Consider the following 21,026-nt stretch of genomic DNA (forward strand, 5'->3'; position numbering starts at 1 on the left):
CATATCACTAATCAACAACTCGGTAGCTTGTTCCGGTGGGAAAAAAATTTCTACATGAAAATATGTAGCATGCAGCGTCATGAAAGAGAAAGGAAGTTACATCAACAAACAAAAGAAAATGCAAATTTAAATCATCATCAGGAAACATACCAGTATGTATGGCCGAAATATACTAAACCAATACACTAATTTACGTATATTCGAAGGCATTGGACCGTTAATCGATCGTTCATGCCTAATTTTAAGTTAGGCCTCAACATTATCCTTCTAAGTTACACGCCAAGCTTTTCTGTTGAGGCTATCTTCAACTTCTTGCATTTGCCATTTCTTTTCGGTCTCATATTTGCGGCAGTAATAAGTTTATATTCCGAGTGGGGCATCTCGCTAAGCTTACCAAACCGTTCCTCATAAAAGTGCCACACCTCCGACCTGCTCAAGAGAAAAACCAACAACAGAACTTTAGCAAGGAAGTTCACATAGAGAACAAGTCCAAATAGGGAAATTCGTGCAGCAGCCTACCAATAAGCTAAGAACTGAAACGGTGCATACTTCCCATATATATTTTCAACATCTCTCTGAACATTCTGTATGGTGGAAGTTCTCGCATGAACCTGGAATTTTTTGGAGAAGTGAATGATCTGTCTTAAGATTCATAATAACATATGAATCCATAATAATTTCAGGGGAATATCAAGTGCACAGGTGTACATTGGTACAAGTAATAGACCTGCCTTTAAGTCAAGTTTGAAGTGAAGGTTAATACCTGTTTTAGATGCCTAATTGTTTCGGAATCAGTGGGAATCACATGATAATAACCCAAGCACATCAGTACATTAGCACATGTAAATGGGCCAAATCCATCTATTTCTCTCAGCTGCTCAGCCATTTTATCATAATTGGACAAGCTTGGGTTGCTACAAGCTTCTTCAAGTTCATTCAACTGAATACTGCCTTCAACTATGCCCTTAGCAAGCTTTATAATGCGGCCCGCTCTATAACCAAGACCGCAACGCTTTGCTAGAAAACTTTCATCAAGGCTTGCTAATTGTTTAGGGCTAGGGAAATTCCCAAGCTGATTAAAAGAGCTCAGCTTTCTATCTTCTGAAGGATCAGGATTGAGTGGTGCACTTACACTAACTTCCCAAACCTCAGTAGTATCCTGACAAAGATTACTTTTTTGGAGAACCTCTTCACCAACTGAAAATGCAGGTGTCACAGTTACACCCGGTTTATCTATATCTACAATTTCTTCGACTTCGTTAAGCCTCTCCAACAAGTTTCTGGAACATCCATAAGCTCCAGCTCTTTTCCGTAATTCTTTTCCTGCTGGTGTTCTTGGAGTGAAATGCTCTGACTTGGAAGTTACGCCCTTCAACTGATTTTGATTATCAGGATCAGGAAAAGATGCAGCTGACGAGGGACAGTTCAGCTCCAACTGAAGCTCACATAATGCTTCAGCCATGCTCAACGTCCTTGACCACCTACACAGAGGAAGCAAAGATTATAAGAAAAAGGCACATATATATTATCCAAACACCATACCAAGCTGCTACCCGGGCTACATGTCCACAATTTCACCTTTCATTAAACAATTGGATCATTCTCTTGGTTTCTTCAAAATCTTGACTTCCCTACTCAGCTTGCATAGCATCACTGGGTCGACTAGAAAAATTCTTAGCATAGGTTTATACTATATTGTCCGTTAATACAGCTACTAAATTCAACTACTCACTGGCAATTGCAGAGCAGCATACACTTCACCATGTCCTCAAACAATGTCGGCGATCTAAACACTCTCCCAAATCCTCTCTCCTTTGCTTCTCCACAGATCTCCTGAAACAATTTCACTCTTTTATTCTCTTCCACTGATAATCTCACCATTCGCCTCACTTGACCCTACATAACAGTAAAAGTAAAACCCAGCCAATAAACAAAGCCACACAAGGAATTGCATAAGGTACAAAATTTACACCAATACTTTCGGAAAAAGGAGTACCAGCAGAGAGCGTTGGTGTATAGTAGAAAGGGAATCAGTATCGAGAACACGTAGAAGGAGGGAATGAGGATAATCCGACGGTTGAGTAATTTGGACGAGAACCGATTGTTCGTGATCATCATCGTTAATGTTTTCGGAGAGGCGTAGTGGGCGTTCTAGGGTTTTGGAGAGAGTGTCCCATCGGTTTGGGGCCATCATGAATAAGCCGTGGCTACATACTGCTTTTTCCAAATCGAATGAGGCGCAGTATCCGTTTCCGTCTTCGAGTGGTAGCTCCACCACCACGCTGCGGTGGCGATCGATCTCTTGCCGGTGCTGCATTTTACTGGTTAGAGCCGTTGCAATGAGAGGAGAAAGAAGAAGAAATAATAAATCTGCAGAGCAGCATTATAGCCCCTTACTTTTGGTAAATGTTCATTTTCGCCCTATTTTTCTTTAAAAGTATGGTCAAACCTTAGTACTATTTACTAATCGATGCATATCGTGAAAAACGAATATCATTTAAACATACTTATACAAACAACTAATTAACTAAAATTGATGTCTTCAATTTCTATTGGCATTTACATCGTATTTTTTTTTTTTGTCTTTGAATCATTAATCTAGTCATTTTTTAAGCGAACTTGTATTTATTTAAATTATAGTATTGATAATGTTTTGATTACTTACTTTTAGAGAAGTAATATGTGTAGTTTGAAATATTTTTAATGCTTGAAATTTACTACATATTATTGATTTATATCTCATATAAAATAATGCTAGATATTATAAATTTATGAGTTTGTTTAATTTCTGTTTTGCGTTTTATGCTTTTTTGTAAAATTTTGTATTAAATAAAATAAAAATTTATGAAGTTCACATTTTATGTCTCGAGTAAAATCAAAATTCAAATAAAGCTTAAATTTCATATCTCTGCTGCGTAGTAAGTAAAATAGTTTACCTCACATTCCTGCTTTTTAAAACTATAATTTTATAGATATAATTTAGATACAGATGCAATTAATTACTTATATGTTATTTTTACTTTAGACACAATAAAAAATATCAATTGTGTGTTATTTTATTGCTAAACTTTCACATATAACCACTAAAAAATATCTGATTACTCGTTATAGCTATAGTTTTTATTACAATTCGTAGCTATATGTTATTGGGAGGAAAGAGGCGAGAGAGAGGGCAAAAAGTGGGAGAGAGGTGAATTGTATATGTATATTGATTAGATAATTGTATATTATACATATGTATTTGTATATATGGCAGGCGAGATTGGGAGAAAGGAGCGAGGAAAGCGAGATTGGGAGAGGGAGGAGAGAGGCGAGTGAGAGAGGGGCAGAGAGTGGGAGAGAGGTGATTTGTATATGTATATTGGTTATATAATTGTATATTATGCATATGCATTTGTATATATGCCAAGCGAGATTGAAAGAGAAAGGAGAGAGGCGAGTGAGATTGGGAGAAGGAGGAGAGAAGCGAGCAAGAGAGCGCAGAGAGTGTGAGAGAGGCGAATTGTATATGTAATTAGTTATATAGTTGTATATTATACATATGCATTTGTATAAAAAACAAACGAGATTGGGAGAAAGAGAAGAGAGAGGCGAGCGAGAAAGGTTAGAGAGTAGGAAAGAGGTAAATTGTATATGTATATTGATTGATTAAATAATTGTATATTATACATATGTATTTGTATATTATGTCGAATTATACATATAGAAATGTAGCTAATTATACAAACTCGAAGTCAGCCACATAATTACTTCTATTTTATTCTAGGTTGAATACACACATAAAAATAAAAATAAAATAAAAATATTTAAGAAAAAAAAAGTAGAAGGGATGCTAGATCTCTACAAATAATTCAGGTGTAATATTGTTGATTTCATAATGACTTACTCTATATAGTACTTAAAATTGAGGCATTAAAAATTATTTAGTGCTTAAATTTTACGCGAATTATTTTTGCGACCGTTAAACAATTCCCGGTCTATATATTAGACGTCATTCATGAACAAACATAAATTTTTGACTTTTTGGAATGTTCAACTTTCGCCATGGCGCCCATTCTTGTTCTTCGCACTTCATTATTTTAAGGCGTAAGGCGGTCGCTTTAGAGTTTAAATGGAGTATTTGAATATTTAAATGGAGTTTTAAAGTAACAATCTTTATCTAGGAAGAACTCTTCTTGATTTGTACATACACGAATATGTCCTCTTCTTGATTTTTCATATGTTGTAAAGAAAAGATTTGCTTTCTTATTTATGTTAAACAACAATATTTCTTACCTGCACCCTTTAAATTCTTCCCCCTTTACGATTAGTTTATTAGGATGATGAAATCAGAAAGTGACATGGGGTTTGGATATTTGGTCAAAGTTCTTGATTTTTATCAAGAAACCTTCTTCTTGTTGGCTTGTTCTTATTGTTGGCTTGAGGAATCAGGGTATGTAATATACTATATGCACATTATTTTATTTGTCTTGACTTTGTTTTCAACAGGTTTTCTTGTACTCATTCTTTTGTCCATGCAGCGTGAAGGTAAAGGATAACTTGCTGGATATTAGGAAGGCGTTATTTACAAGACTTGCACTGGAATATAGTAGTTTTTCTTTTCAAACAAAAGGTTGGGGTTTTGGATGTTCAAGAAAAAGGTTTTGCTATGCTGGAAATGGGTTCAAGAAGTCATGTCTTCCTCCTGATTTTTGTATCCCAAATTCTGGCTATACTGGGACAAACAAACAGCAATGATGGTACTGTTTTTTTTTCTTTTCTGATTATCCATTTAAGATTACTTGATGCACTTTCTTGTTTTTCTTGGTTAAATTCCTACATGAAACTGTTTCAGATTTGATTGTGGCTGAGTCTATAACCTAGGACTTTGATAGCTAGACTTTGAGTGTATTCCAGATTCCTAACTGTTCAAAAGTACAAACAGCTGAATTGTTTTTGGCGTTCGTGAAATAGAAACTAATAACTATCGTATTCCATCCTGCATCCTGGGCGTCCTGGTTTATTCTATTTTTGGAGTTTAAATAAAGCATGTTGTTTTTCTTTCTTCGATGTCACATTTGTGTGGGCTGAATTTTGATTTGACTAGTTTTTCGTTGAACTTTGAGTTGGAGTGACTAATTCATCTGAAAAGTTTGAGGTGCCTACGGTCTCAGCCTATAGTTCTTGCTGATTGGTAGTGGACTGCTGGCACGGTTGCTATATGCATGCTTGTGGGAGCTAGTATATGGAAAAAAAATACCAAAGTTAGAGAACAGGAAGGGATAAAACTAAGTCATACAAACGATGAATGAGAGAACTTTATGATCTAGCAGTTCTTTAGCATTACTGGAGACTGAATGATGGGCAAAATGCTAGGCAACACATCCCAGAGGTACTCAGAGTCGTGTTTTCCTTGTTGGGGTCTTTTTCTGCCTAATCTCCCAATTTAGAACATAGGATTTTTTGAACTATTCTCTTCTTGTGGTTAGTTAACCAAATTACTGATCAACCGAAAAGACGTCCAAAGTTAGCAATGCAGATATAGAGTATAGATTAGCAACAAACTTTGAGGAAGCTGCTATACTATCTAAATTTATCGTCATGGATTTTCTGTTGAAAAAAGTTATTGGAGTACTTGTCGATTGGAATGCTTATTTAGTTTTGTGCTTTTTGTAAACTTGAGCTTTAAGAGTGCATTAGTAGTTAGTGAAACATCTACCTTTTTGATAGTACAGTACAGAGGCCATTTATAATTCCTTTTTTTATGCAGCCACTGCTCTATTTGCTCTTAAGTCTAGTTGGAATAACTTGCCACCAAATTGGGAGGGGTCAGATCCTTGTGGTAGCAGCTGGGCAGGACTTATCTGTGACAACTCACGTGTAACCTCAATGTATATCCTCGGTATTTCAAATTTCTGATTGCTCTGTAGCTTGCCTACCTTCGCTTCCTCATTGTTTTCTTTAAGTTTCCTTCTGCAGAAAGTTATCAGGCATGGGCTTGGAAGGCAATCAGTTTGGAGATCTTTCATCATTAGCTGCATTGCAAATTTTGTATGTTTTTTAGTTTGTTTTTCTGTCTTTGAATGTTAGGATATTGATGATAAGATTCCATAATCATTTTCAGTTTATGTATTTCTCCAACTCTTATCTGAAGAACAACTGTAGTTTCATGTAAAATCATCAAGAATGCTGCAGCTAGTTCTCAAAGTAAATTAATGCAATATCCATGTCTTCTTTGCAACATATATTAGTCTGGCCTCATCTCTTCTTCATCCCAAACTAATTCCTGCAAGTATTTGTAAGTTGTATACGTTCAGTCAAAAGATTTACTAAAAGGAATAATTTCTGCCATTCGGATAAGAGGATATCCACTGCTATGACTAATTCTAACCTGTTTCAACCCCCAAATTAACCTATTCAAATGATTTATCACTTTGCTTCGTTTATTTTAGCAAATTTGGTTTTTGAGGCACGCATAATGAATTTCGTTGTTGTAGGGACCTCTCAAATAATGTTGGTTTGAAAGGGACTCTCCCACCATCAATTGGAAATTTGAAGAATTTGACAACCTTGTAAGAAATCCAAATGACCACTCCAGTATGCTTTATATAACTGTACAGTCTAGATCCTGATTTCAGAAACTGGTCATTTTATGCAGAATCTTAGTTGGTTGCAGCTTCTTTGGTCCAATTCCAGAATCAATTGGTTCTCTGCAGCAGCTGGTTTTTATGTAAGGATTTGCTTTTCCAGTTTATCCATTTGCTTACCTGAAGTTCAATCATTAATTGCTTCCATTTTTTTTATCTGAAGTTCAATCAGTAATTGCTTCCTTTTTGTTTACCTGGAGTGAAATTATGCATTTCTTCAATGTCGGACTCTGGCAACTGAGTAATTATTCTTGCAGTTAAAAACAAGTTTGGTTACCATTTTTTTTTTTTTTGCTTTTCTTATCAACACTCCAACCAAATTAGGTTCAGTTCATGGGAAAGGTGTATTCTACATTATTAAGATTTGATTTCATTTGAAAACAATAAGTTGGCCGCAAGTGATGGGTATATAAAACAGGGATTCTCTAACCAATAACTTGCAACTTGACCTGCCTAGATTATGGAATTGTGCTGGAGTAGGATTCAGTAATTTGAAATTGAGTATTGGAACTTAGTGGTCCAGTTACTGAAATTCATCCCTAACATGTGAAGTAAATTGGACGAGGTGTGGCATGGATTTATTTTGTAGTTTTTAATGAAAAAATGCAAGCATCTTTGTTTTTTGTTGAGGATCATCTTATGGTCGTATAAACAGAAGCAGACGACAGAGAGGTCTTCTCTATTTCTTATTATGTTTCATTACATTCTTCATCTTTGTTTAAGGGTCTAAAATATATGCTCTCTTTAGCAGTCAGCTTATTCTTGACTTAATTTCTTATCTTTTTGACAACATGTCGTCAGATCTCTAACTTCAAACAGCTTCACGGGGCCAATTCCACCATCAATTGGCAATTTATCTAAATTGTCATGGCTTGATCTGAGTGACAATAAAATTAATGGGACTATCCCAATCTCACAAGGTTCAGCACTTGGTTTGGATTCACTAGTCAATACCAGACACCTGTATGTTGCTCTCATTCTAGTCTTCTTCTCTTCCACAGTTGTTGTATAAAGTTTTATCCGTTTCTTGCAGTCACTTGTCAAAAAATAAGCTCTCTGGCCTAATCCAACCTCAACTCTTCAACGCAAGTATGAAGCTGATACATGTGTGAGTATATAGGCAAGTTAAGTGTATATTTTCATTTTAAAACCCATATATCTGGTTAACTTAATTTACTTTAACCTTTTGGGGAATAAATACATAAATGACCTTCTATTACTTCCCAAGCTGAAGAGAAAGTTTTAAGAATGTATGTTTTTGCTTCTTTTACTGTGTGCTTTGTTGCAGGGAGCTATGCAAGGATTTTACATTTCTTTGTGTAGCATCTTTTATTTGTCTCACCTTGTTTAGTTATCAATTGTCATTTGCAATAATTTCTGATATATATTATATTTATCATGGCACCCGTATGTGTTTGACTTCCTTAACACAAAATGGATTAACTAACCTTTTTGCTTTGGTAGAATATGTGCTCTTCTGCATTGGGCTTTTTGCAAGCACAATTATATGCATCACTTTCAAAGTATGCTGTCAGCTTGTAATACTATAATATCCTTAGGAGAGAACAATATCTTTAATGTATGTTCATTGTTGATGGAATATTCAAGAAGTGATTTTTCAACTAAAAGACCTTAAGAATGGAGACTGATGCTGAACAAATGACGTTGATTCATAAGAAACAGTGCCATGCTGCAAGTCATTTTTCTCTTGATTTTGATGATATTTGGCTTCTTATTGATCAGGATTTTAGATCACAACCAACTGACAGGAGAAATTCCAGAGTCTCTGGGAAGTCTGCAGAATTTGGAAATTTTGTGAGTTCCCAGTGTTGTCAGAAATATTCGCTCAAGTACTTTCTACCCTGAATTTGTGTTCATTTTCATTACATTTCTTGTCATGTCTACAGGCGACTGGACTGGAACTCTCTCAATGGATCTGTACCTTCCGAGCTCAGTAATGTTACAAGTCTCAGTGAGCTGTATGCAGTCAGTAGAGACGTAAAAGTATCATGCTATTGGTATTTTATTTCGAAAATAAGTCTTTCTTTTTTGTTGTAGGTACTTATCCAATAATAATCTCAATGGATCAATTCCGGACCTTGCAAGTATGAACTTGCTAACCTATGTGTAAGTCGGTGTTTAGGTTTTATAACTATGAAATATGTACTAATGCTTGTAGACTTCTCTTATGATAGATTTCTAAATTCTCGTTGAAGAATTGCTTCAATCTATTTATTAGACACTCCTTTCAGCAAGGATGTGAAGAATGTGATATACCTGGTTGATGTATTTACTTACTTATTTCATTCCTATTGTTTGCAGGGGCATGAGCAATAACAGTTTCAATGCATCAGATGTTCCAGATTGGTTTACAAAGCTCCCTTTATTGAAAACATTGTACTTCTCTCTCACCTGTCTCTCATGTGTACACACACAAAATTAGTTGTATCAAGTATAAAACCCTTAGATGAAATAACATTCAAATTCTCCAATGCGCGTTCCATAGAACCCACTCCTGTCTTCTTGACTACCACAAACATGCTTGACTTCCATTAGTTTGGCATAGAGTACTTTGGAAATCAATGGAATATTGTGTTCAGGTCTTACTCCGCTGTGCTTCAGTTGAATACAGTTGACTTGTTGCTAAATTATAGGAAGATTTCCTGCTCTTAAGTCAAGTCTTAGTGGAAGGGCCAGTATAGAAGTTGAAGTGATAGCCTATATGGTTGGCCTAACCAAGGCAGACAACATAAATTTAGCCTGATGAATTGAATCTTAAGTAGGGGTCTTAGCACTACAGCCTACCAGTCAAAGAGGTTTAGAGAAAGCGTAAGCTTTTTATTCTCTTCATGGGAGCCACACAACACATAGCAGGAAGTCATAGGGCCCATGGAACCCATCTCTTTGTTCCTTATATTTGTTGGTGAAAGAAAACAACATTTAAGCAATGAGATATGCTATCCAGATACTACTTTTCTTCTACAAGCCATTTATTGGACTCGGGGAATAAAATCTTAAGGAGAAAATGATTTTTTCCGATTATATATGCTACTGTTTTAGATTATTTTGGTAGCACACTTTGCATCTATTGAAAATCTATTTAATAAATGTGAGCCTAAAAAACTGGTCTGCAAATCCTGTAGAGGAGGAGCTTGCTTTTAAGCGGCATATATCAAAATTTAAAAATAATTCAAGGAAGATGACTACTTGAATTGCCTTAATCCTGGGGTTATTTGCTCCTTTAGTAATCTTTGATGGGCACTGTAACAGATATATGGAGAACACAACACTGCAAGGACAAATCCCTGTTGACTTATTCAGTCGTCCTAACTTGGAAACTATGTAAGTTCACACTTTTTCTCTCATAAAACCGGATTTAGGCAGGGGATGTTTACTCATTAAAACCGGATTTAGGCATCACTCTTACAGGAGACATTTTATTTGATCACCAACTGGTTATATATTTGCAGAGGATTAGCCAACAACAAGCTCAACGGGACATTGGATATTGGGACCAGATATGGGAACAATTTAACTCTTGATTTGAGAAATAATTCTATCAAGGACTTCACTCAGAAAACAGGATACAACATGAATATATCGTGAGCAAATTACTTCTCTGTAATTAACCTTCTTATTATGCACATTCTTCTGTTTTGGAGAATAATGTTATATTATATTATGCAGGCTCGCTGGCAACCCGCTCTGTGATGGAACAGGAGCAACAGCCAAATACTGTGCAATTCAGATTTCCAATGATTCCTTCTCATCACCTCTGCAGTGTCCAGCAATGTCTTGCAATTCTGACAAAATATTAAGTCCTACATGCAAATGTTTATATCCATACACTGGGACACTACATTTCTTTTCCCTGTCCTTCTCAAATTTAGAGAACTCAAGCTACTTTACAACCCTTGCTGGCTCTATGATGTCTGCATTTCTATCCAATGGGCTTCCAGTGGATTCAGTTTCTCTAAGTGATCCAACAGTTGATGTTTATTCATATCTTCAAATTGAAGCACAAATCTTTCCCTCAACACAGGACAGTTTCAATCATACATCAATTCCTTCCATTGGTTACCTGCTCAACCGGAATCCTTTCCAACTCCAATATTTTGGACCCTTTTTCTTTACTTCTGAAAGTTATTGTTGCTTTGCAGGTGACTGAACATGGTTTTAGCAAAAAGAAACAATCTTTTCTCTTTTTCTTCTCAAATTCTTTTCTGGATAGATATGCGATTCTTATCTAGCTTAACATGTTTACTTATTTTTATGATTTAGACGGAAATAAGAAGTCATCATCACATACTGGTATCATCATTGGAGTATCGGTTGGTTGTGCAGTGCTTGTGCTCTTAACATTTTGTGCTGGCCTTTATGCCTTTCGCCAGAGAAAAATGGCAAAAAGAGCTGGTCATAGCAGTAACCCTTTTGGTAAGATCAGTTTTTCTTAGATCTGCACCATTTCGACATTACTATTTTTTAGCATTTTAGTGGTGTTATTTTTTCCTCCCAATGATGTCATCATGTGAATACAGAATCTTGGGACCGTGATACAAGTGGTGCTGTGCCACAACTTAAAGGAGCAAGATGGTTCTCATTTGATGAGATTAGGAAGTGCACAAACAATTTTTCAGAATCTAACTGCATTGGATCTGGGGGCTATGGGAAGGTTTACAATTTCTCTCTTTCTTTGAGCTGTTCCTGCTATAAAGTTCAGCACATATTTAGTGTACTTAAGGTCTTACCTTTTCCCCATACCAACGAATGAACAACATATTGCCCATCTTATGACACAGTGGCATAAATTCGCTCTAACTACCATTTTAAAATGCAACGATGGTCACAAGCTCTTGACTTGTTTGATCTTTGCTCCAACTAGGGGTGGGCAGTGTATGTGTTTTTAAAATGTTTGGTAATCGGTTTTCATATGAAGAATATCGAAATACCGGATACCATATCGAAGTACATAGTTACATATACAATTTATATATCTTATATAGTACTAGCAAATATATAAAATAGTATTAGTACAAAACTAATTATTCAGACGTTGGAACTTCGACTATCTTTATTGAAATGTCCTTTTTGTATAATTGATTAACGAAGGGAATTGCATGTTTTTACTTTCTTTCAATATTTCTACATGTGTAAGGTGTTAGTATGGTATAATTGAGATGGTTTTGAAAAGCCGAAGTCATAATTATGAGTATACGTAAGTTGAGTCGAACAAACTATGGTTACGGATTTACTATACTCAAAAATACCGAAATCCAACTTAAAAATACCAAACCATACCGAATTAGTTTGGTATGGTAATGGTATAGATTATATTTTTAATAACCAAAGTTACTGAACCGCAGTTTCCGATATTGTACCATGCCCCACCCCTAGCTCCAACTATCATACTAAATAAACCTGTAGAATTTTTAGACAGTAAGTACATTTAAACATCTGGTACACATAAATGAGCAGATGACGAGGAAATTTTTTGAATGAAGTAGTTATATGTCGATATGGCATTAGCATCTTGCACATGGGATCACAAACTTCCTCTATAGATTCACATATTCTAAAGAAAAGTACGCGTTGCCTATATGGTGAAATAGGTAGAAGTGTTTAAGTGAATGCCACAATCTACACTAACTCTTTGCATGGTACTTAAATACTGCATCTTTCACACTTTTTTGCTAATTTATTTGTAGCATGTCAAATTTTCCAGACTGATACATGTTGCATCAACAGGTCTTCAAAGGAACTCTTACTGCTGGGGAGGTAGTTGCAATTAAAAGAGCACAACATGGATCAATGCAGGGGGCTTTTGAGTTCAAAACAGAGATTGAGCTATTGTCGAGGATACATCACAAGAATGTTGTAAGCCTGGTTGGATTTTGTTATGAGCAAGGCGAACAAATGCTGGTTTATGAGTACATTCCAAAGGGTACTCTAAGGGAAAGTCTCTCAGGTAAAAATATTTTTCTGCATTCATCATTTCATATGTTTGCTTCTGAGGAAGCAGATGCTAAGTCCAGTCCAATCTGGCAAATAAGAAAGATTGATTGTTCTTCACTAAAACAATATCGATCTGTCCACTGAACTGTCTTGTTCATACAGCGGAAAGTGTTTTATTTACCTTTGTGTAAAATTGAATTCATTATATTGCTTCAACTCCTTTATCAGACCTGCTAATTTATATGTTTATTCAGCCATTGTCCTCCAAGGAATAACATTCCTAACTGAAACTCTCTCCATCACCATCATGGATTTTCTCTAGTATGATACGAGAATTAATATCACAGTGTTTGGGCGTATATAAAAATTTAATTTGGTTATTCTTAATCTGCATATGGCTCTTGCAGTCAAGCCAAAATTCCAGTTGGAGTGGACAAGGAGACTTAAGATAGCCCTTGATGCTGCTAGAGGTTTAGCATACTTGCATGAGCTTGCAGATCCTCCCATAATACACAGGGATGTAAAGTCAAATAACATCTTGCTGGATGACCATTTAACTGCAAAAGTTGCTGATTTTGGCCTATCAAAACTTTTGAGAGACGAAGACAAGGGCCATGTCACCACTCAAGTCAAAGGTACATTGGTGAGTATTACTACCTCAAACCTTGATGGATCAATTTGAGCTGTCTTATAATTCTTATGGATATGCATATATCAAACTCTACAACTTGAAGGCGATTGGTATATCTCCAAGGCTAATATTCTTGATCGTGAAATGACTGAACAACATGAAGAAGGATCATTTGGAATCCAATTAAAGAATTAGTCACCTCATGTTATTCATTGTTTAACATGGTGATATACTGATAAATGCAAATTTTGATTTCAAAGAACATTTGTAATTCCATAATGCACCATCCATACTGCTTCGAAATCCCATTTTCTAAGAATGTTCCTATGTATAGGGATATTTGGATCCTGAATATTACATGAGCCAACAGTTGACTGAGAAAAGTGATGTATATAGCTTTGGGGTGGTGCTGCTCGAGCTGATTACTGCAAGAGCTCCAATAGAACGAGGAAAACACATCGTGAGATTGGTTGCAGAGACCATATATGATTCAAAAGATAACAGCAAACTCTACCAATTAATTGATCCAAGAATAGGTCCAGGTTCAAAACTCGAAGGTGTTGATAGATTATTCACATTGGGAATGAGATGTGTAAATGAATCCGGGGCTGAGAGGCCTTCCATGGGAGAGGCTGTGAAAGAAATTGAGAGTATTCTTGGACTGGCCAGCTTGAGCAAGTATACTGAAGGCGACCTCACTTCGTCTAGCTACGAGGACACAACTCAAGTCAGTCTTGACGATTTTTATAATGACAAGGCTTTTGATTACAGTGGTAAATTCCCTTCTGGTGGCATGAACACCACTTATTGAAACTACCAACGACTATAAATTTGAGTTACATAAGTTTGTTATTATTGAGCATATGATGACTATGAATTACATTTCGTTTGATTGTTTATTACTAGTGATGCTTCTGCTCTAATACTAGCTATTTCAGAAGTCAGAATTACAAATGGCTTCTTCAGATTAAGTGATCTTCATATTGATGTTTGATCGATATAAAGTAAGATCATATACTGTACAGGACTACAGATGAGTTTTATAGCTCAAAACTCTAAACTGTAACAAATAAAGAATTTTCTTGTTACACTGCCCTTTGCAGCTATGTTAACAAGCACAACAAATTTAGGACCTTTTTGGCTTTGGGACTATGAAGATCAGTTCAGACAATTGCATGATTAGTTGCAAGTAATGCACAAAAAATTGTATTCTTAATGCGTTCATCAAAATTTTGAACAGAATTGACATAATTTAAAGAAACCACCTACTGTTTTTCGTAGTTAAATACTAGATACTTATTGGTCCATTACAACTTCATAAATTCTTGGCATTTATACATAAAAGGATCATAGGATCGAAAAATTTAAAATGAGGAGGATATAAATTGATGTAATGCCTTTTCCTCCCAATTTGGTGGCAAGTTATTTTGAGAGCAAAAAGTGCAGTGACTGTCCCATAGATGAACCAACAAAGATTGGTGGAGAGCCTCCAACAATTCCGCCACATTTTGAAAACATGCATAGCCCAGAGAGACCTCTTTACCGGCAAATCTCTGCATACGCTTTACATCAAAGCACTCATTCCACCGTCTACTTACTTCTCCAACCATTTCATCCTTCTCTATTCTAAGTGTGGCCTTCTTACCGCTGCTCGCAGGGCTTTTGAAGCTACCCCTGAACCCAATGTTTTTTCCTTCAATGCTATCCTCAATGCATATGCTAAAGAAGCTCAGCCTCATCTTGCCCACCAGCTGTTTGATAAAATTCCCCAACCGGATATTGTTTCTTACAACACCCTTATATCTGCTTATGCTGATCTTGGTTACACCCTGCCTGCTCTTCGGCTCTTTCTTGATTTGAAGGACACGGGTCTTGTTATGGATGGATTTACTCTTTCAGCTGCTATCACGGCTGCTAATGACAATGTTGATTTCATTACTCAGCTTCACTCATTGTCTATATCTGCTGGGCTTGACTCTTATGCTTCTGTTAATAATACTCTCATCACGTATTATGGCAAAAATGGGCATCTTGATTATGCACGAGAGGTTTTTGCGTCAATGGGTGAGATAAAAGATGAGGTTTCTTGGAATTCAATGATTGTTGCTTATGGGCAGCATAGGGAAGGGATAAAGGCGTTGGCTTTGTATAAAGAAATGGAACTTAGGGACTTATATTTAGACATGTTTACTTTGGCAAGTGTATTGACAGCACTTACGTCCATGGAAGACTTGCGTGGTGGGCTTCAATTTCATGGTCGGTTAATCAGAATGGGTTTTCATGAAAATCCACATGTTGGCAGTGGGCTGATTGATTTGTACTCAAAATGTAGTGCTAGTATATCAGAGTGCAAAAAAGTATTTCAGGAAATACCTTATCCTGACTTGGTGCTTTGGAACACAATGATTTCTGGATATTCGCAGTCTGAATTGTGTGAAGAAGCTGTTGCTTGTTTTAGACAAATGCAGCTTGCTGGCCATCAACCTGATGATTGCAGCTTTGTTTGTGTGATTAGTGCATCTTCTAACTTGTCATCACCATCGCAAGGGAAACAGATTCACTCTTTGGCAATCAAATCCAGTATTCCATCCAATCGTATATCAGTGAACAATGCTCTCATTGCAATGTATTCTAAATGTGGAAGTGTGCAAGATGCAAGATTACTTTTTGATAGAATGCCTGAGCATAATGCTGTCACTTTAAATTCTATGATAGCAGGCTATGCTCAGCATGGGCATGGAACAGAGTCTCTGTTACTATTTGCATGGATGCTTGAAAGCAATATTAAACCTACAAACATAACATTCATCTCTGTTCTATCGTCATGTGCACACACTGGAAAAGTCGAGGAAGGGAAGAAATATTTTGGTTTAATGACTGATAAATTTGGGATAAACCCAGAGGCTGAGCACTATTTATGCATGATTGACCTTTTGGGTCGAGCAGGAAAGCTCGAGGAAGCAGAGACACTAATCGAAACAATGCCATATAATCCTGGTACAATTGGCTGGGGCTCATTACTTAGAGCATGTCGAACACATGGTAATATAGAGCTAGCAACAAAGGCAGCTAACCACTGTGTTCAGCTGGATCCATCAAATGCGGCACCATATGTCATGCTTGCGCACATGAATGCTTGTCTTGGCAGATGGGAAGAGGTAGCATCGATTAGAAAAGAAATGCGAGACAAGGGAGTGAGAAAGCAAGTGGGTTGTAGTTGGATTGAGGTGGCCAACAGGGTTCACGTCTTTGTGGCAGAAGATAGTTCTCATCCGATGATAAAGTTGGTGTATAAATTCTGGGAAGAGATGTCAAAGAAGTTGAAGCAAGAAGGGTATACTCCGGATTTGAGGTGGGCTCTGATGAGAGATGATGGAACAAGGCAGGAGGAGAAAGAGAGAAGCTTATGGCATCACAGCGAAAAGCTGGCAGTTGCTTTTGGGATTTTATCGACCAAAGATGGTGAACCTATTCTTATCATAAAGAATTTGAGAATATGTGGCGACTGTCATAATGCAATTAAGATTCTATCTGGTATGACAGGAAGAGAGATTACAGTAAGGGATTGCCACAGGTTTCATTGCTTCAAGGGTGGGGCATGTTCTTGTGGGGATTACTGGTGATGGTGGATAAGCTTAGCAATCAGATGCTAATCTGATTCCTGTAAATTCATGTGATTGCCATGGGCTGTGGAGAGTGAAGTTGTGAATGTTATACTGTGTGCTTTGAGTTAGTAAGATGGACTAGATTATGTACTGAAGAGTTCACTGCATGCAGCTTTCTGGTTTTTGGATTGGATTATCGAGTCTTAATCCAGTTTAATCTTATATGCTTAATGCTATACATGATCTCAGACCCAACCAGAAGTGCTAATCACTTGCAATATATGTGCATTTTTTGAGTAGGGGTTCACTGCAAGGTTAATTACAAGGCAAAATCTGATGTTACATCTTAAAGAGCTGAAATGGTGCATGCCTGAAACAACAAAAGAACCCTACAAAATCCGGGAAACAATGAAGCAGCAAGAAGTTTAGTGGGTGCAACACATTCCCAGCTAGCATATGGTAGGTCATATGGAGAAAAGGAAATCGTAAAAGAAATCATTAAGCTTGAAGCTGGTTGGATAACAACAAGGGTGATATTTTTGACCATGAATGACTGAACAACAGGAAGGAAGATCATTTTGATCCAATTAAATGTTTGTCTCTACATGTTATTTATTTATTATGTGATGATATATGCAAATTTTGATATTATAAACATTCGTAATTCCACAGTGCAACACCATACTGCTTCAAAATACCATTTCTAAGAATCTTTCTACGTATGGGTACTTGGATCCTGAATATTACATGAACCAACAGTTGACCGAGAAAAGTGATGTATATAGTTATGGAGTGGCATTGCTAGAGCGGAAGTGATGTATATAGTTATGAAGTGGCATTGGTAGAGCGGATAACTGCAGGATCTCCAACAGAGCGAGGAAAGTACATCGTGAGACTGGTTGCAGAGACTATACATGATTCAAAAGATAGCACCGGACTGTACCAATTAATTGATCCAAGAATGCCCAGGTTCGAAATTTAAAGGTGTTGATTAACTATTTACATTTGCAATGAGATGTGTTAATGAATCCGGGACCGAGAGGCCTTCCATGGGTGAGGCTGTGAAAGAAATTGAGAGTATCCTTGAACTGACCGGAAGCATGAACAAGTATACTGAAGAAGAGCTCACTTCAACTAGGTACAACTCAAGTCAGTCTTGACGATTTTTATGATGACAAAGCTTTTGATTATAGTAGTAAATTTCCTTCTTGTGGCATGAAGACTACTTACTGAAGTTACTAAGGAGTATATCTGTCTGTGTGTGATTCACATTAGTTTGTTATATTGAGTACAAGTGATCTTTGGTACTTGTGATTCTTCTGTTGTAGTACTAGCTATATATAAAGTCAGAATTACATATGGCTTCTTAAGATTGAGTGATCTTTGTATCAATATTTGATGGAAAGGAAGTTTGAAATTTTGTTCTGTTGGCTGTATTTCTAGTTGTTTTTGGGGCAGCTTGTGTGCGTAACGGTTGTATATGGGCCAACTTTGGGATTGGACTATAATGATTATTGTATTGTCTGTGGGATTTTAAAATTCTGGATTTAACTTTTTTTTGTTTCATATTGGTACAGAACTACATATTCTCTCTGAGTAACATAAACATTAGTATTAAAGGAAATTTTAACTCATGCTCATTAACGCTACTGGAAAATAGCACAAGTTCTCTTTTGAATTTTTAGAGAAAAGTTTAGACCAAACTGATTTGTAAACAAAAAACATATCTTAAATATTCCACATATATTATTGTGCACGGACTATCGTATATTACAAATTCGAATTCATTCTCTAATTTTAATTGCATTTTCTCTTTGTAACCATTTTTTTAAGATATGTTGGCATAACAACTTCAGCACTTTTTCTCTAAATAAGCAAATTGACATAATTCTCCAACAATTCAAAATTAGAAATCCAATTATTTAGGACTTGGGAGCAACTTTCAATTCAATAAATTCTTGTCGTTTAGTGATGATAAAAATGATTGTGATTAATAATTTAGGAGTATCCAGTAATCGTGCAAAAGACTGCTCCATGATTAATTTGCACATTTCTTATACTCTATTTCGAATTTACTAATCAAATTTTGATTTTAACAAAAAAAAAATAAATTATTAAAAAATAATAATTAAATTTAGTGTAAAAACTAATCAACCAAACTTTCGAAATTTGAAAGAAAAAACTTATGAGGTGCAATAACTAAACAAGTTGCAGGCCTTAGGTTATAAATTTTAATTCATGGTAGGTGAAGTTGTTATGTTCATTTTTATAAAATTGGCCCCCATTTAATGCCGTCTCCTTAAAAGTTATTTATTGCTCTTTTTGGCTTTTCATGGAAATCCTATAAGCGATGCACGTTCTGGTATTACTGATCATTCATTTCATTTCCAATAAAAAAATATCCATATACGTTTTTTGTTTTTTTTTTTAAGTTCGATCAAAATTTTTATATTTATTTTAAGAAATTTATTTATAAATATGTATAAATTATTAAATTAGACCCACTAAATTAAAAGATCTAAAATTTCAAATTTAGAAGCTTCAAATCTTTACTCGGCCATGTCGCAACAACTAGATCAGCCACCTAAGTTGTCAATTGTCATTGACTAATTTCATCTTATCCAATCAAATACATTCAAGTCACTATTGGATTTATATATATGTGTATATATAATTTTTCGTCTTTCTCGTGTCTTTTGTGATGAATTTCAAAGCCTTATGTTAATTTAAAAGTATTTCTTCTTTTTGATTTTGTTATTTTAAAAAATTCATGCCATGATTCTTACATTTTTCGCGGTATATGAAAATATAATTTCATCAATTATTATTTTCAATAAAGTTTATTATATATATTTTAATTAAGCTGAGTATTTTTAATCCAATAAAAAAAATTAATAATATGTCATAAAAGACGGAGCTTGTTGAATGAAGGTATATATATATATATATATATATATATATATATATATATATATATATATATATATATGGGGCGATTAAACGTACTTTCAAGTGCTGGACTGATTTTATTGAATGAGCAATTGCATTTTTTAATTGATTGAAGCATGAAATACGTATTAGATGTATTTAAATTAAAATGACTAAAATTTCTCTATTAATTATTCTCAGGGATATTGATGATTTGGATATGAACACAATGAATTAAATTACATAGATATTAATGCTCGTAAGATATTTGACAAAATGTAGGAAAATTGAGACCAATACATCAAGTGGCTAACTTTCACTAATATAAAATAAGTGTAAATTAGATATATAGCATATTATGTAGTCATATTCTCAAGTTATAGCACAAAATTTTGATTTTCATTATATAACTTATAATATAATATATTTTTATATTAATGTATTCGATAACTATTTTCACGTAGTTGACTTCCACAACCTAATAATACATGATACAACACCTAGGAATACTAATAATAATTTTGTTGACCATAATGGGCTATATCAGATATTTCTCATCTTCTTGTCTTGTCTTTTTTTTTTTCCTGATACGTCGGTGGTCATATAAAAAAAAAGTCGATAAAAAGTAACTGTAAGATTGAAATATAAAACTTTAATTTATTTTGATATCATATTAAATTATATGTGATCATTTCATTTAAAAATTTAAAATAAAATGCTTTTAAATTCCGCACAAAATAAAGCAGGATTTTATGTATTTAAATTGGAATGGATACAGAATCCATTGAAGACAAAAAGGTCACCTTTTAGGTCAAACCATAAAATCTTCCTTTTGGCTTTCTCCTCCCGTCAGGCAGGGCAGGGCCATGATGTGTACACTGACTGTTTAATTTTTTTTTTTTTTACATTCTTAATTATTAAATCCGATACAATAATCTAAAAATACGAAAAATAATGTAAGAGAATGCATTTATCCGTAATAACATCGATTTTTAAAAGTGAAATTCTAAAACTTAATGTGTAGAGTAATATAATGTATGTATTTTAAATAGTGTGATTCAATACACAAATTATATCCGCTTATTAAGTAAAACTAATTAAATACTGTTGAACGCGTAATAATAATTATAAATAAGGCAAACTTAATAGTCACAGCCCATTCTCTCAGTTTGGGAAAAACACTATGCATTCATTAATTTGGAAAAAGACATCATCACTTATGAAATGATGAATTGGGTTCAGAAGAAATTCAATGCCAAACAAGACTAGGTCAACTCGTGAAGC

General features: G+C 35.2%; 3 protein-coding genes across 6 annotated transcripts; 2 read left to right on the plus strand and 1 right to left on the minus strand.

The window, feature by feature from the left end:
* Positions 1-8: 8 nt before the first annotated feature.
* On the minus strand, positions 9-2,413 carry LOC101247758 (uncharacterized). 2 transcript variants are annotated; one of them, XM_004230338.5, is made up of 5 exons: positions 1,997-2,413; positions 1,733-1,896; positions 764-1,481; positions 520-611; positions 9-429 (listed from the first exon to the last, which is right to left on the minus strand). In XM_004230338.5, exons 1-5 carry the CDS (start codon positions 2,315-2,317, stop codon positions 273-275), a joined length of 1,452 nt encoding a protein of 483 aa, XP_004230386.1. In that variant the 5' UTR covers positions 2,318-2,413; the 3' UTR covers positions 9-272. The 2 variants fall into 2 exon arrangements, with proteins under 2 accessions (XP_004230386.1, XP_019067328.1); XM_019211783.3 differs by having other exon boundaries at positions 1,733-1,833; positions 1,997-2,401.
* Positions 2,272-14,132, plus strand: LOC101247468 (leucine-rich repeat receptor protein kinase HPCA1-like). 3 transcript variants are annotated; one of them, XM_026033064.2, is made up of 20 exons: positions 2,272-2,402; positions 4,521-4,739; positions 5,750-5,870; positions 5,959-6,030; positions 6,477-6,551; positions 6,638-6,709; positions 7,428-7,589; positions 7,660-7,734; positions 8,370-8,441; positions 8,534-8,605; positions 8,685-8,753; positions 8,949-9,023; positions 9,897-9,968; positions 10,097-10,228; positions 10,314-10,786; positions 10,908-11,060; positions 11,165-11,298; positions 12,372-12,591; positions 12,986-13,221; positions 13,544-14,132. In XM_026033064.2, exons 2-20 carry the CDS (start codon positions 4,649-4,651, stop codon positions 14,018-14,020), a joined length of 2,853 nt encoding a protein of 950 aa, XP_025888849.1. In that variant the 5' UTR covers positions 2,272-2,402; positions 4,521-4,648; the 3' UTR covers positions 14,021-14,132. The 3 variants fall into 3 exon arrangements, with proteins under 3 accessions (XP_025888849.1, XP_010314121.1, XP_069145128.1); XM_010315819.4 differs by lacking the exon at positions 2,272-2,402 and adding an exon at positions 3,968-4,432; XM_069289027.1 differs by lacking the exon at positions 2,272-2,402 and having other exon boundaries at positions 4,439-4,739.
* Positions 14,133-14,429: 297 nt separating this feature from the next.
* LOC101248719 (pentatricopeptide repeat-containing protein At3g49710) lies at positions 14,430-18,353 on the plus strand. The gene has a single exon (XM_004230342.5). The coding sequence runs from the start codon at positions 14,670-14,672 to the stop codon at positions 16,830-16,832; it is 2,163 nt and encodes a 720-aa protein (XP_004230390.1). The 5' UTR covers positions 14,430-14,669; the 3' UTR covers positions 16,833-18,353.
* Positions 18,354-21,026: the final 2,673 nt, after the last annotated feature.

This window comes from Solanum lycopersicum, chromosome 1 (assembly GCF_036512215.1).
Source record: "Solanum lycopersicum chromosome 1, SLM_r2.1".
Lineage (NCBI taxonomy): Eukaryota > Viridiplantae > Streptophyta > Magnoliopsida > Solanales > Solanaceae > Solanum > Solanum lycopersicum.

What these genes read in the sequence shown, in the direction of transcription:
- LOC101247758 (XM_004230338.5), bottom strand. Translation starts at nt 2,317, where the DNA reads ATGCAGCACCGGCAAGAGATCGATCGCCACCGCAGCGTGGTGGTGGAG. An exon ending in TACACCAACGCTCTCTGCTG is followed by an intron (nt 1,897 to 1,996) that starts GTACTCCTTTTT and finishes ACTGTTATGTAG; the next exon opens with GGTCAAGTGAGGCGAATGGT. An exon ending in ATGCTGCTCTGCAATTGCCA is followed by an intron (nt 1,482 to 1,732) that starts GTGAGTAGTTGA and finishes TCCTCTGTGTAG; the next exon opens with GTGGTCAAGGACGTTGAGCA.
- LOC101247468 (XM_026033064.2), top strand. Translation starts at nt 4,649, where the DNA reads ATGCTGGAAATGGGTTCAAGAAGTCATGTCTTCCTCCTGATTTTTGTA. An exon ending in ACAAACAAACAGCAATGATG is followed by an intron (nt 4,740 to 5,749) that starts GTACTGTTTTTT and finishes TTTTTTATGCAG; the next exon opens with CCACTGCTCTATTTGCTCTT. An exon ending in CTAGTCAATACCAGACACCT is followed by an intron (nt 7,590 to 7,659) that starts GTATGTTGCTCT and finishes CGTTTCTTGCAG; the next exon opens with TCACTTGTCAAAAAATAAGC.
- LOC101248719 (XM_004230342.5), top strand. Translation starts at nt 14,670, where the DNA reads ATGAACCAACAAAGATTGGTGGAGAGCCTCCAACAATTCCGCCACATT.